Below are 14,828 nucleotides of genomic sequence, written 5' to 3' on the forward strand. Positions count from 1 at the left end.
AAATGGAAGTTTGGGAGTATATTTGGAACACTCTCCTACTGTTTTCAAGGTAAGAGAAGAACGTCAGGGCTCACCAACAGACGAGCAGGCAGTTCAGGGTCATAGTTAGCTCTAACAATCATACTTGGGTTTATAACCAGATGGACTAAGTTATGGGAATTCAGAAAATTCTACATGCTGCATTAGGTCAGGATGTTCAAAATAATTATGTGATATGAGTGAATGAGATTTGTATCTGAAGTCAAATACAAATTTTTAAATATCACTGCCTATATGCTTTACACATGCCTACATATGCTGTCTGTGCTTGCAAGCATTGTGTATCGTATTATTCACAGTGTTGTTTGTCACGGAAGACCCCACTGCATTTTTTAAAGCACAGCAATCAGTCTATCTACAATTAGAGTGAAGTTACCCAGGGGTGAAAAGTAGGAGTTATTTAACAAAATACAGCTACCTTACACAAAAGTATATGACAGTGAACGAAGAATAACAAATGCAGTTGAAAATGTAGGAGGAATTTATAATGGAATTATCAAAACTTAAATTTGATCTGCCTTGGCAAAGTGAACAGGGAACTGTGAAGGGGAGAAATGCGAATACCGCTAGTAATACATTATTCCATAGAACTATTTCGGTATATTTATTTCTTGGAGGTTCTGAGGCAAGGGTGCCTGCTTACAGATACTATAACTAAAGTATCACAGAGTAGTTTACCTTATGAAGCATCCAACAATAATAGCACGAATGAGCACCATCACTGTGAGGTCTCTGATACACGTTTTTCACTAGCAATGCTGATATTCATGTGCCTGACAGGTCAGACATTTAAGTATCTGCCCATTTCTGATTTCAGCACATTTTAAAATTCTTGGGAGTATTTAATTATAGTGATTGACTTAATGGTCCTTGCCAAGTCACTTTCATCCTTGACTGGTACCCAAATGATCAATAAGCTTGACCATGCCAAAAGAGGGCGAAAAGAGAGAAAGAAGGAGAGAGGAGAAAAAGAAAAAAAAGAGGGCAAGAAAGGGAAAGAATGAGGGAAAGAAAGGGAGAGAAAGAAAACACAAAGGGAGGAAGAAAAGCAGAGTGAGAGAGCACAAGAAGGAAAGAGAAAGAAGGGAAGAGAAGGAGGGGAAGAGAGAAAGAAGGGAAGGAGGGAAGGAAGGAGAGAAAGACGGGAGGGAGGGAGGGAAAAGTAAGAGGGAGGAGGAGGACACTATATGAATATGAAACATAATCTGCAGCTTGAACTTAGAATCACTCAAAAGGTTATGAAATGCTAGTATTTAACAACAAAACAACCACAATAAAACTACAACATCACAATGTTTGAGGGTTGGGGTGGGGGGTGTTCTATAAAGAAATTCAAATCAATCCCTAGCATTAATACCATCAAATGTGCCTAAAATTTGCCTTAGTACCTGAAGTACTATTTTTAAAATGCATCTAAATTACTTGGAAACTTAAGGGTCTTTGAAAATTAGTAGGAATTTGGCCACAAAAATTCCTTGGGCATCCCATTTTTAACTGTAAGCATTTCTTCGTTCACGTTTAACAACTAACTGATGAGCCAAAATTTCATTTGCAGAAGTAATACAGATAACTCACAGCGTAAATCTTACTGGATGCCAGACTGACATGACTTCTAAGAGCATTAAAATAAGCCTCCTAAATAAGTTAGCTATTGAAGTACTGAGCAATGCAATGCATGAATTAGAAATAATAAGTCTAGGTCTTCATTATCTATTTCTTATCCTCTATAACTGGTGAAGTATTTACCCCAAGGAGATTTGAGTTCCAGAGCTGGAAAGTGTTCTTGGGGGAATAAGGGCAGAACTTTTGTCCAAGCACATAAAAAAAGCTGAATAATAGAAGTGAGGCCATTCATGCTATTCTGAAAGCATAAGTCGCCCTTCAGGTTTGAATCACTCTTGAAAAATGGATTCCAGTTATATGCATACATACATGCATACATACATGCATAAATGTAAATACATGTATATAGTAAAGAGAGATATATTGGAATTCTTTTAATGAATACAGAAGGCAGGTTCTGAACAGAGTGATTTTCACCCATCCCACATTACCTAAAACAAGGACCACTGAAATTTTGTCAAAACGTTGATCCTAACGTGGCACTGCCCTTAACACCAGCACAGGGCTCGTATCACCTGTGGGATCACATTCCTGAGCCACTGCAGAGGAAGCGAACAGGCCCACCAAGCCTCAATTACAACAGTCACGCTCCAAGACTTATGTGTCTGCAAGAGAGGGCTGTAGACAGTACATAAGGCCATGAAATATATACCTTTGCTTCTCCCCAGTAAACAAACCTGTATGAATCCGATGGGGCCGGTTAGTGTCAGCACTTGCAGCTAAAGATATTCTTTCCTCACGCCAGCTACATGCAGTCTTACATCTACAGAGACGAGTTCAGCCAGCCATATGCAGGGCCACACTCTGCTAAATGCTGTTGGCCTCACTAAAACAGGGTACAGTTGTAAGTAAAGGTGGAAGGAAGGCACATACTGCTCACCCCTACACCCACGTAGCAGCAGACTCATGGCCATGCAGACTTCCTCTTTTGCGTTGTGCTTTGGGAGTAAAGGATGAATCATTACCTTTCCAGATTCCTTCCATACTATTTTCTATGATATTGTGGTACTACTGCATATATATATATATATAAAATTGATATATACATAAACACACGTTCATACAAATTCATATATGCACCTACACATATATAGAAAGCCTCACATCACATCCACACCCCTGTTGAAAACAGTTCCTAACCAGGACACACCTTTCCACAAATGCACTCCATGCACATGCAAAAACCACACATGCTGTTCAACATGGGGAAATGCAAACCCCTGTGCAGACACGCATGCAAAGATCCACGCTTCGTGACTGCCTGACAAAACTTCCCAGCTCACACACTCGTGTACATCGGCACTTCACTTCAGACTACACCCATGCACTCACACACATGCACATGCGCACATATGCACCGTATGCACATTCATGTACAAACATACACATGTAAACCTGTATAAATGAACACATACACATGTAAGAACACATGCACACATATGCACGCACACACAAAATACACGTACACACAGACTCACAGAAACAGATCCATAAACACTCTCACACACACAGATGCATGCACATACACACACAACGTGTGCACACACACACATGCACTCACATGCACAGAATCACACAAGCACAGATGCACACACAAACACATGCACTCACATACACACATGCACTCACATACACACTTGCACTTACATACACACATGCACACACACACAGGTGCACACACAGAAATACGCACACGCTCACACACACAATCACACACATGCACACATGCATGCACATGTGCACCCACATTCAACATGACAGCACATGTACACACACAAACACACACACTTGCACAGACACACATGCACGTGCAAACACTCACAGGCGCAAACACGCACACAGCCAAACACACACTCGCCCACACAAAAAACGCACAACGCATGCATTAACACAAGCAGGCCCGCACAGACGCACTCGCACCATAGGGACAGTCACACGTGCACACACCCCCTTGTGCACAAAAATGCACCACCACCCCCACACACACCTGGAACAAACACCCCCGCGCACCCACCCACATGCACACCCCCGCAGGCCCCCGGCACCGCAGGCGTTGCTTGCCCGCCCCCTCCACACGCCGCCCTCGGCGGAGGGAACCGCCGCCCCGCGCACCTTGCGCGGTAGTTGCGCCGGACAGAGGAGGGAAGCCGAAAGCGCGGGTCCCGAGCCCCGCAAGGCGGGGTCGGTGCCGGTTCCCGGAGGCCCGGCCGGCAGCCCGCTTTCCCCCTCAGCCGGGGCTCCCCCCGCGGAGCGGCGCGGCCCCGGCGGCGCGGCAGCGCGGCCGCTAGGTGGCGCCAGCGCTCTTCCTGGAGGAGCCGCGGCCGCGCCGCCCCCGCCCGGCCCGGCCCGGCCCGGCCCGGCCCGGCCCGCCGGGAGCTGCCGCCCCGCCCGCCCCGCCTGCTGCGCGGCGCTGCGCGGAGCCGCCTTCCGCCCGCCCGCCGCGGCAAAGAGCCCCCTTCAGCTGCGGGCACGGCTGTGGCCGCGCTCCCACCCGCCGCCTCCCCGCGCCCGCGGAGACCGGCCTGTAATTAATGTCTCCGCGCAGAGCAATTAGCCTGCAAATCCCCTCGGAGACGCACACGCTGCCGTGCGAGGTGTGTGCCCGAAGGCGCGCGCCTGTGTGTGTGTGTGTGTGAGAGTGTGAGTGTGTGCCGGTGGTGACGATGGCAGCCCCCAAGCACCGCACGTGAATTCTTAATAACGAGGCACTGATTGTTTTTGCGAGCGGCGGCAGGCTGGATGAGCCCCGCCGTATTAGCTGCCGGAGGCTCCTCCGGGGAGGCTGTGGAGACCTCGCCACTGTATTATTTCCCGAGCCGTTTTCCTAGGCAGAATTGATCCTCTTGGGGGAACAGGGGGGGCGGGGGGAGAATCTCAATTGCAAATACTGTTTGGAGTTTATTGGAGAGAGTGTCTGAGCTTTAAGATGCTCTTCCGTGGCTCCTGGTGGCTGCTGTAACGAGCCAGGATTGTGGTGGGTTTCGGCTGTGCAGGGAGTTGGGGTAGCGGGGGGGGGTGGGGGGAAGGAAAAGACACGATCGAGAGTAGCTGAGACTTTGTGCCCCCGTTGGAGAGATGGTTGAGTCCTCGTCAAGGTTGCTGTGGTATCCCAGAAACACCATTCACTCCGAGCTGTGACCGCGCACCATCAACAGCAACAACTCCGCTGCGCCTGGCCAAGGAACAGGAATTAGGAGCTCTCAAGAATAATATGAAAGGGATCTGCAGAGGGGAAATCCGTGCAAAGGAATCGAAATTAGCAGACTTTTGGGAAAGGGGATGTACTAAATGTGGCCGGCTGGACTTCATCCTGGTGAAGAAAATGGAGATTAAAAGTGGATTTACATTTTGGAACCTCGTCTTTTTATTGATGGTTTCGTGTGTGAAAGGTAGGGTAGTATTTGAGGGGTATATTTTTAGGGGTCCGTTTGCTTTCGGTCAGGGCGTTGCAAGCTCTCGCCTTATACCAAGATGTATTTCAAAATATATTTATCTCTTATTTTATATTTTTACCCTGGGTACTTTGCAATGGAAAGATATAAATGATCGCTAAAGCGGGGAGGAAAGAAGGAGTTGATTCAGAGCTCTCTTCGGAGATAGGAAATGTATTTGCTTGCCAGGCTTGGCGTTCAATGCAGTGACTGAGCTGGGGCTCAATAAATATTCTTGCAGTATGCTCAAACGGAGACGTGAGTTGGTTTATATAGCCTCTAACTAGTGTATATTCAAGCAAATCCCATCGGATGACTTTTTTAAGGTGATGATGATGGTAGTGGGGAGGGGGGGGGGATTACCTACATTTCTGGTTTTCGGTCGAGCAACGGGCTCTTTGCGGGAATGCCTGTATCGATGCACTTATTAGTTTAACCCATTGCGTGGGGAAAGTTACGGAGAAGCCCAGCGTGTGCGTAGCCGTCTCACAGCCCGAAATGCGCTTCACGCTCAGCTGTTTGTATGCATGCAGGGCTCCCTGGCTGTCGAAAAGGTACGTTAGCAATTCAGCCTTGGAGGCATGGTCTGCCGCTGGGTGCAAAGATCGACACCTTTTCTCTTCCCTCCTTTGGTCCCTATTCCCTGATGTAAGTGGAGGGTTTGGGGTTGGGTTTTTTTGTCTCTTTTTTTTCCGGGCAGGGGCTATTTTGCTTTCTTCCTGCTTCTGTGTTCATGAAAGGAGAGCAAAAAGGAAATCTCTAGTTAGCGGCATAAATATCTCCACTAAGTCTGTGCTTCCAGACAGTTAAGGGAAATGCTACACACAGAGAAAAGAAGAAATATGTGGCTTGAATAATGTGCACCTTCAAAATTACACAGGCATCGCTAAACGGTGAAGTGCTGATCCCATCACGCGTGCCTTCAGTAAAAGGATCTATTCTGCAACTCCCCACAGTCGGCTGCCTACCCTAAATAATCTCCCCTTGTTTGTGGCCAGTGATTAATATCTGATTAATCACCCTTTTATCCCCATCTTCATCCTCATCCCTCCTCCCCGCCACACTCATACACTCCTGGAATATTTAGTAGACATTATCGATCCTTTCCGAGTTTTTAGACTTGGTTATCGCCTACAGAGGTTGCCTGCATGGGTAGGAAGGAGGTGTGTTGGGGGGGGGGGGAGCATTCAAAGGCGTGCCTTCCCAAGCTGGCTCTGCCTTGGATGAAACAGTTTATTGTAGAGCTTTGCAGCTGCTTGTCCCCCCATTTGCATCGCGTGGAAAAGATAATTCGTGTTTCACGGAGGGGGTGTCGAGGGCTTTTACCTCATCCCACGTTATCCTGACACGAGGGATCCGAGGGGAAGGGGCTTGCCTGCGACGTTAATGCACATTTTAATTACAGGCAGTTTCTCTCTGCTTGCATCTATTGAGGCGAGCTGCTCCCTGCGCTTTGCACCGTTCTGGAGAAGGTCTGCCATCAAAGACCAACCCGGGGCTTTGGGGGCATTTCTTTTCCCTGGCTCAGCCCCCTGTCACTAACGCGTTCTCTACGCCGGGCGCGATCATTTGCGAGGCAGGGGCTCGCTGCCTGCGAGGCGCGCCGTGCCGCTCCGCGGCGCGCAGCGGGCGCGGTACGGGGGCGCTGGGGCAAACGGGGTGGCTGCGGAGCTGCTGCCGGAGCCGCTGCTTTGTGAGCGCGAGTCGCGGGGCGGCAGCATCCTACAAAATTAAAGACTCGGGCGGTTCTCCCCGCGTCGCGATGGCCTCGGGAGCCGTGCAAGTTTCCACAGCACCTGTTGAGAAGCCACTTCGCCTGCCCTTGGGGGTGTGAGAAGGAAAAAAACCACTGGGTACTGAGGGCAAAAGCTGGGGTGAAGCACCTAAAACAGCCCAAGAAAAAGAGAAGAAACGGGCGGCTTTGCAAAACTGGCCCTTTCCCTTCCTGCCCACGTACGGTCCCAGAGAGATGCTGTGAAGTGGTTTTCTCTCTATTGTCAGGGCCTGAGCTTCCCAGGTGCTGGCCCTGGCACTTCACGTAGACTTCCCTCAGACTGGGGGGGTCCTCCCAGCAACTGCAAATCCAGTAGGTCAGATTTTGCATCCTGGATGCAGGCTCCCTTAGGCAGCCAAGTTCTAAAGAGCTGGCTTAGACTCACTGCAGCACTGCATCTATTCTGGGCATTTATATTTAGTTCTCTCTTAACTCCCATGAATGAATACATTTTACCTTGATTTACATTCCCATTGTGTCAGCACAGACTTCTGCTCCCAGAAACCTTGGCAGAGGCACACGATGAATGAATACCTGCCCGTTTAAAACATTCCAGATGTTGGGAGCAAGGTGACTCCCCAGATCCTGCATCTGCTCTACCATTGCCTGGCAAGGCCTTCTCACCACACCCCACCTCCGCAATGTCTAGCCCATACCCTTCCTTGCTTAATCGCTTCTACTGAATAGTCCAGCGCCACATCATAACACCCAAACTGTTGCTGAGGTTCCTGTCATCCAGACCACTTCCACAGCTTTGCTTGATATCTGCCTCTCAGGCCCTTCCTGCTTTTGTCATCATCCTGTCGCCATTTCTCCAGTCTCGATCCACAGCTATCCCACTGTTACAGGTGTCAAACTATCCCAGGGTGCTTACAGAGCCATGTTCCTATCTGATTAGTTATGCGCTTCTTGTATATATCCATATAGACAAAAAAATTCTTCATGTTTGTATATAAATTCGTGCCTCTTTGGAACCTTGCAACAATACTTGGGAGGGGTTAGAAAAGGGAGAATAAAGAAGGAGAAAATGGGAGGAAGGAAATTCTCAGAAATACTGGGGAAGAGGTGATAGAAAGAGCTGAAGTAAAGAGGAATTGTACTTTCTTCAACAAAAATCTTTAACTGCTTACACAATATCCCATTACACCATGGATCAATCTCCAACAAAATCTTCCTTGGATAGACATGGAGTAAAAAAGCAAAGAAATGGCACCATTGAAAAGTGAGAGAAGGCACAGAAAGCATTAAAACAACCAACCAACCAACCAACCAAAAAGCACACAAACAAAAAACACCCCCAACCCAGCCCTTAGAAAATGCCAAGCAGGGTGATTCCTGGCCAGCTGCAGGGGATGATGGATCCTGTGCTCTTCCCTTTAGATGTGCAAGACACCTAGGAAAGCTCCTTCCTCTTCTTCCTCACCACCCTCCCACCCCCCCACCCCACCCCCCCCGGGAGAAATGAGAAGCACCATTTATGCTCGGGACATACAAACCAAGCTTGGAGGAGCAGGGAGTAGAAACCTCCACCATTCGACTCCCTTAAAGAAAAGGGGACGAGAGGGGATGAGGTGGGGGGGAGTAAAAATGAAGCAGCATCAATGAGCTTTGCCTCCTGGGATTTAGGAGAGAAATCACTGATACCTGCACCCCTTTGGTTTGGCACCTCCCTCCACCAAAAAAAAAAAAAGTAGAAAATACTTGTGATCTGTTTGTGGAAGCAAACCAGAGAAGAAATCAGGCGAAATGACCAGAGGCCACAAGACTCCTCCATCTCTCAGCTCTGTTTAGCTGTCACTCCAAGACAGAGAGCAGAGTGCTCCAAGGTCTGCTCTTTTGTCTGCCTGGCTAAAATGAAGGTTTGCCTCTGCTGTTGTTCCTCTGTTCCTCTGTTGCAGTTGTGACAAGCGGAACAAGGGCAGTTTTCAAATAAAAGGGAGATGAAGCCGTGAGATTTTAAACAGCTCATTGACAGAAGAAGTGATGAGAAAATGGAAAAGATTTCCATTTCCAGTGATGGGTACCTGGCATGTGGGAATATTTAGCAGGGACAAAGCATGCCCTGCTCCTTTCAGCCACCTCTGCAGTCTCCCTTGTCCCCCATTCCCACCTCAACCCCGCTCCCTTCAGGCTCCGCCAGCCCCTCTCCACCGCTTCCTTCCCAGTCACTTGACTTATAGGGTTACTGGCGGACGGCTTTCCTCGGCGGGGCACGGGTGGGCGCAGCGAGGTGCTCGCTCTGTCCCCGAGGGGGAAACGGTTGGGCGGGTAACAGTGGGTTCAGGTTTCCTCATTTCCAGACGGTCGCTGCCGCTGCTGCATCTTTGTGTGTGAGTGTGCGTGTGTGCGTGTGTGTGTAAGCACGCAGGGGTGCAGGCAGACACTGACTAGAAAAAGGACAACGTCGTCCTTCCTTTTCAACTCCTCCGCACACGCTCAGCTCCTCTACGGTGCCTCCTTCCCATAAGCTCCCGCAGATCACACAGGGCTTCTGCTCAGCGGGCTGCGCACAGCACCTAAGCCATTTTTTCAAGCTACACAGTTCTGCAGGGTTGCAGACAAAGTTACCCGCTCTGACCCCCGCCCTTCTTCGGTTCAGGGCTAGAACAAGGCTCCGCTATGCCTGCCGCTTAGCGCACGGCTCCTCCTCCTCCTCTTCTGCAGGGCAGAAACGAAGAAACACACAACCCCTCTCAGCGGCATCAGCAGGGACCGCTTCTCCCTCCCCTGCCCGGTGGCATTAGGGACCCGCAAAGGGCACGGAGGAACGTCGCCTGCAGTCTCCGCTTTTTCATTCCGGTGGGCAGCAGCCGCAAGGCGGAGCGGCACGGAGCGGCGGCAGCCCGCCGCAGGCTCCACCCGCGCCCGGCACCGGCAGCCGTACCGGCAGCGGTACCGGCACCGGCCTCCGCAGCCGCCCAAGGCGGCCGCACCTCCAGGGAGTCCTTCTTAATAATAGTCTTCTTCGTTTGGCTTTGCTTTCTTTAGCTCGGTGGCTCCTGCAAGTCTCTGTTTGCAAGTCGGAGACAGCATTAGGGTGGTTGGTTGGTTTGTTTGTTTATTTGTTTAACATACAGAAATAGCCCCTCCCTCCCTGAGCGCAATGAGCCCGTTCTTCGCGGGAGCGGGCTGGGGGCTCCAGGCAACCACACAGGCTGAAGAGGGACGGGTTGTACCTTCAACTCGGTTATCAATATCTCGACTTGCAAGCACAAGCCCACGAGACCTAAAGAATTCCGTGGATGTGCTTTCAAATCCCTCCTTTTCCAAAACTCCTGTGCAATAAACATAGCAGAAACTTGTAGTCTACCTGTTTTTTTGCCTGCTTGTGGGATTTTTTTGTTTGTTTTTGAGGAACAAGTCAAGTAGGATCAATTGCCCTTCTAGCTTAGTGCCCTTTATCTCCAACGGTGACTATTAGCAGCAGTCTAGGGAAAGGTATGAGAAACACAGCAAGTACGGAGTGACTAGCACATTATCCTCGATTTCAGCAGCCAGCAGTTTTGGGTCTCCCGAGCCAGAGGCTGCTTTTGGAACATCATGTTTTAACAGGCATGGACTGGCCTGTGCTCCACTCATTTGTCTTTTCTCTCTCCTTCTGCTGCCCTTTCCTTTCCTTTCCTTTCCTTTCCTTTCCTTTCCTTTTCCTTTCCTTTCCTTTCCTTTCCTTTCCTTTCCTTTCCTTTCCTTTCCTTTCCTTTCCTTTCCTTTCCTTTCCTTTCCTTTCCTTTCCTTTCCTTTCCTTTCCTTTCCTTTCCTTTCCTTTCCTTTCCTTTCCTTTTCCTTTCCTTTCCTTTCCTTTCCTTTCCTTTCCTTTCCTTTCCTTTTCCTTTCCTTTCCTTTCCTTTCCTTTCCTTTCCTTTCCTTTCCTTTCCTTTCCTTTCCTTTCCTTTCCTTTCCTTTCCTTTCCTTTCCTTTCCTTTCCTCTCCTGTCCTGCCCTTTCCCTTCCCTTCCCCTTCCCCTTCCCCTTCCCCTTCCCCTTCCCCTTCCCTTCCCTTCCCTTCCCTTCCCATTCCCTATCATTGCATTCATATACATCCTCCATTCTTTACACTCTGCATCTGGCTGAAAGCACTGAATAGTATGAAAGCTTGTAATAAAATTGGCTTTATTATACCCACAGTTGTTGATGTGCTACATAGGTCAACCCCCAAAATTTGAGATTTGTAACCACTGAATGCACATGGATCTAGTAAACAGAAAGAAAAGCACAGAACTGTTTAGAGAAATTTTAAAAGATTTTCAAATATCCTGTGGGGATGGCTCAATTTGCATGATTGTAACACCCTTTCAGAGAAAAGGTTATGAAGAATAACGTAGCCTTGTATCCCTCCTTTTTTAAAAACAAGTGTCTTGGACACTACCTGATGGTGAGCATTTCTGATTTCAGCTGGCTCCAGTAAGAGCCTGGGGAACTAGTTAGCACCTCTGAAGCAAGGCCAAGTGAGTCCATTGTTATAATGCTGGGACAGAGAGAGACAGTATAAGTCAAAGGAAAACATCTGTAAAATAACTTGCAATTACATGTAAAATGTTAATTCTACAGAACCTGATAAATTGAAACTGGTAGCAATAGGGAAGGCTATATGATCTGCTGCAAAAATTGTTTTTTTCCTTCTCCACTAATAGAAAACTTAAATTCTAATTCAACAGGGTTGTGACATCTCAGACTCAACTTCTTGCTGATGGGTATCATTCAGCTTGTATTTCTGGACATAATGGTTAAGGTTGAAATGATAGAAGAAAGCCTTTGTGGGAAATTAGTTTACCAGTTACTCCAAAGCAATCTCCCAGGAAAGAACAGTGAGAGAACAGACAACTTGGTCTATGTTGCTGTTTTTTTCTTAGACCTCTATAATTTTAAAGCAGCTCTTACTACATGAGATATTTCAAGAAGCAATATTTAAGTAACAAATCAGAGAGGTATATGATAAAAGTAGTTATTACAAGGCTATAAAACTTACCTCACCATTTTGACTGAATAATTTTCATGCTAAAGTTTATTGCAAAATTCCAGAACTTTTACAAGCTTTAGACACGTGCCTTTCAAACAAAGTTGCAGAAGAATGTTTCCTTCTCAATGAAATTGTACAATTTCTCTACAAAAAGAGAGAATCTTTACATTTATCAAAAATTCAAGGGACAATATTTGGCACTTATCTTGGACCTGAATAGAAGGGTGAATGATATGTAATGTACAGGATGTCACCTGCCTCTTAAAAAAAAAGCTTGGTAGCATTAGGAAAAGTTGATTATCTGCTTCCCAACATCCAGCTTTTCTTCTGGGAAATAGAATGGACAAGGATATTCGACTATGAGGAAGATTTTTTAAAATACACATGCACACACACACACAGACATACCAGGTTTTTGTAGATGTTTACATTTATTTGTTTACTTTTCCTGGGCAGATTTACATTCATGGTCTCACTGCCTTGTTCTTACAGATCACGTAAGGCTTACTATGGCTCCATAATTCCGGCACTACAAGTGCTGAATACCATTGTAAATGTCAAAGAAGGAAATTCATCATCTCCTTCCCAGTGTCTGAAATGTTAGATGGATACATTTATAGATTTAGGAACAATGTTACTCATAGAGAGCGAGCCTCAAAGTATTGGGGAACGGCATACAAGGGATTCGACCAGGACTGGTGCTCTCATAGAATTGTGTTGTCAAAGAGCAAGATGACATGCAACCAGCACAGACATAGAGAGATGGACTGCCCATTTTCCCGTGGATTCTACAAAATGCATCATAGTGTCATGTATCATATTCATATTGTATCATAGAAATAAAATGAATAACAGTAAGTAACTTAACCACAGAAGGATTCACGGGGTGATGAATTCTCACCTCCCGAGGCCTGTAAATAACACAGATTATCTTTGCAATAGGACTAAAGGAATCTGGAGGCTTGAGGCAGAGATGACTGAGTAATTACTTGGATTATACAGATCATGAATCACTACTTCTGACCTTGAATTCTGTCTGTTTCCTATATTTACATATCTTATTGGCTTTATATCTTCATGCATTGTAACTTGTTTGATTTCATTCTTACGGAATTGTGCATGCACATATGTGTATACATACATATATAATATGCACTTATAGGAATTATGTTTATATATTTGGTGATGTTACGAAGAAATTCAACAAACTGCTTTGTTAGCTTACAAAGGCACAGGTAATAACTTGGAATGTATGTGCTTCCTAAGCTATCCATTACACTTTAATTTATTGTGTATTCCCAATCTCAGAAGGAAGTTCTGCTATAATACGTAACTGACTTCACTAAAAAAACGAGTGTACAAGTAGTGATAGCTAGCAAATGTTAGGAGGAAAACTTGATGAAAAGAAAAAACACCAGTTACTAAAAACATTAAGAAAAACTGATCCTAGCACATTAAGAATTAACTGACACAATTATTTATTCCAACAGATTTAGGGAATTTTTACCAAATATAGTTCCTATAAAACTGTTTTTAGTAGAATGAAAACCTCTGATCACCTTTCAAACACAGAAAAAAATATTTCTGTGCTATTTTCTTTTTTATTTTAATACTGGTATTATCATTTAAAGAGGCTGACATATCACATCTCAGAGGTGGCTGTATTTCAGTGGCAGTTAAGATGATCCCTCTGTGATCATTATCTTCTTATAGAACTGTTTTCAGACCCAGCAAGTGGATATCTGCAAGTGTAGTTTGGAGTCTTTAGCTAAAATGAGCTACATAAATGCAGAGTACAGATATTCTTCTCATTTCAACATAGGGTTGAGATGGAACTACTTGAATTACAAAACTTTTCCTCCACTATTTAATCTGATCCAGAAGGAAAATTTCACATTCTACTGTAGTTAGCTTTCTTGATTGCTGTGCAATTTTCTTTGCGAATCGAAGCTTAGTCTAATTAAAACCGATCTTTTAAAAGTCTGTACTAGAAGTTGCATTTTTGCTTCTGTATATCAGCTTTGATCCAAAGATGAATGGAAGTTATAAAACAGAATATAAAATGAGCTTCTAAACTGCCTGTTGTTGAGCCCATTGAAAGCACCAGGAGAGTCCAGAATAGGAACTTTGAGAGTAGATTTGCCTCTGCTTCTTTTCATACTGAGTTTTGAATTACAGTTTTCTGTACATATATTTCATTTGACTCAGAAATATAAGTTGTAACAGAAGCCATGTATTTCACAATACGCTACAAATTTTCAATAGAAGTGCTTTTTGGAAAACTCACATTGCATTATAAACCTAAAGATTACAAAGTAAATTGTTTACGATTCTGTTTAAGTAAAATAAATTATATATTTGCCTATAGTCAGAAAATGCTCTGTCTTTCCACATTGTATTGATGATCGCGTCAGCACTTCTGGGTATCAGTTCACTAGATTCAATGTAATGGTAGGATGCTTACACACTGTCAGCTGTAGTCCTTTAAACCAAAGAGTATTCTTGCCTTTTGTCCGGACATATGCTGAATTACAGCTGATTTACAACTTGGTTTCAATATTCCTTACTAAATTTTTGTTCTCCAGTAAAATATTTTTGAATTTGCGGAAGGCTGCTAATAGCTGCAGAGGAACTAGTAAGAACTGAGAAAATAGATTTCAGTTTAGAATGCTTTCAGATTTAATTATTAATGCAATTTGGTTTTACTTTTATTAGATTATCATATATTCCAGATATGTAGTTATGTTTGAAAATGCTGAATTAGCTAGCAAAACCAAAGCACAAAAATAGGGGAGTTTCCACATTAATTTTATTTTGTTTATCTTCGCCTAGCACGTTCTTTTTATTTGCCACTGTGACAGAGTCTAAAACCATGTAATATATGGAGTCAAAATCACAAGAACTAAAATATACTGGAAAACAAGGGTCCAAATCCTGACTTTTGGAAAGCCTACTTGGTTAACCAAAGGTGGAGGGAAGAAAAGAAGAACAGGTCTTTGGCTACC

General features: G+C 45.4%; 1 protein-coding gene across 3 annotated transcripts in view; it reads left to right on the top strand.

The window, feature by feature from the left end:
- The first annotated feature begins 4,873 nt into the window (after positions 1–4,873).
- CSMD3 (CUB and Sushi multiple domains 3) overlaps positions 4,874–14,828 on the top strand; it is a 748,293-nt gene continuing 738,338 nt past the window's right edge. For all 3 annotated transcript variants that reach the window (XM_050890742.1, XM_050890743.1, XM_050890744.1), the window contains exon 1: positions 4,874–5,051. In XM_050890742.1, coding sequence (XP_050746699.1) covers positions 4,874–5,051 — 178 coding nt within the window. The remainder of the gene's footprint in view (positions 5,052–14,828) is intronic.

Source organism: Gymnogyps californianus, chromosome 2 (assembly GCF_018139145.2).
Source record: "Gymnogyps californianus isolate 813 chromosome 2, ASM1813914v2, whole genome shotgun sequence".
Taxonomy (NCBI): Eukaryota; Metazoa; Chordata; class Aves; order Accipitriformes; family Cathartidae; genus Gymnogyps; species Gymnogyps californianus.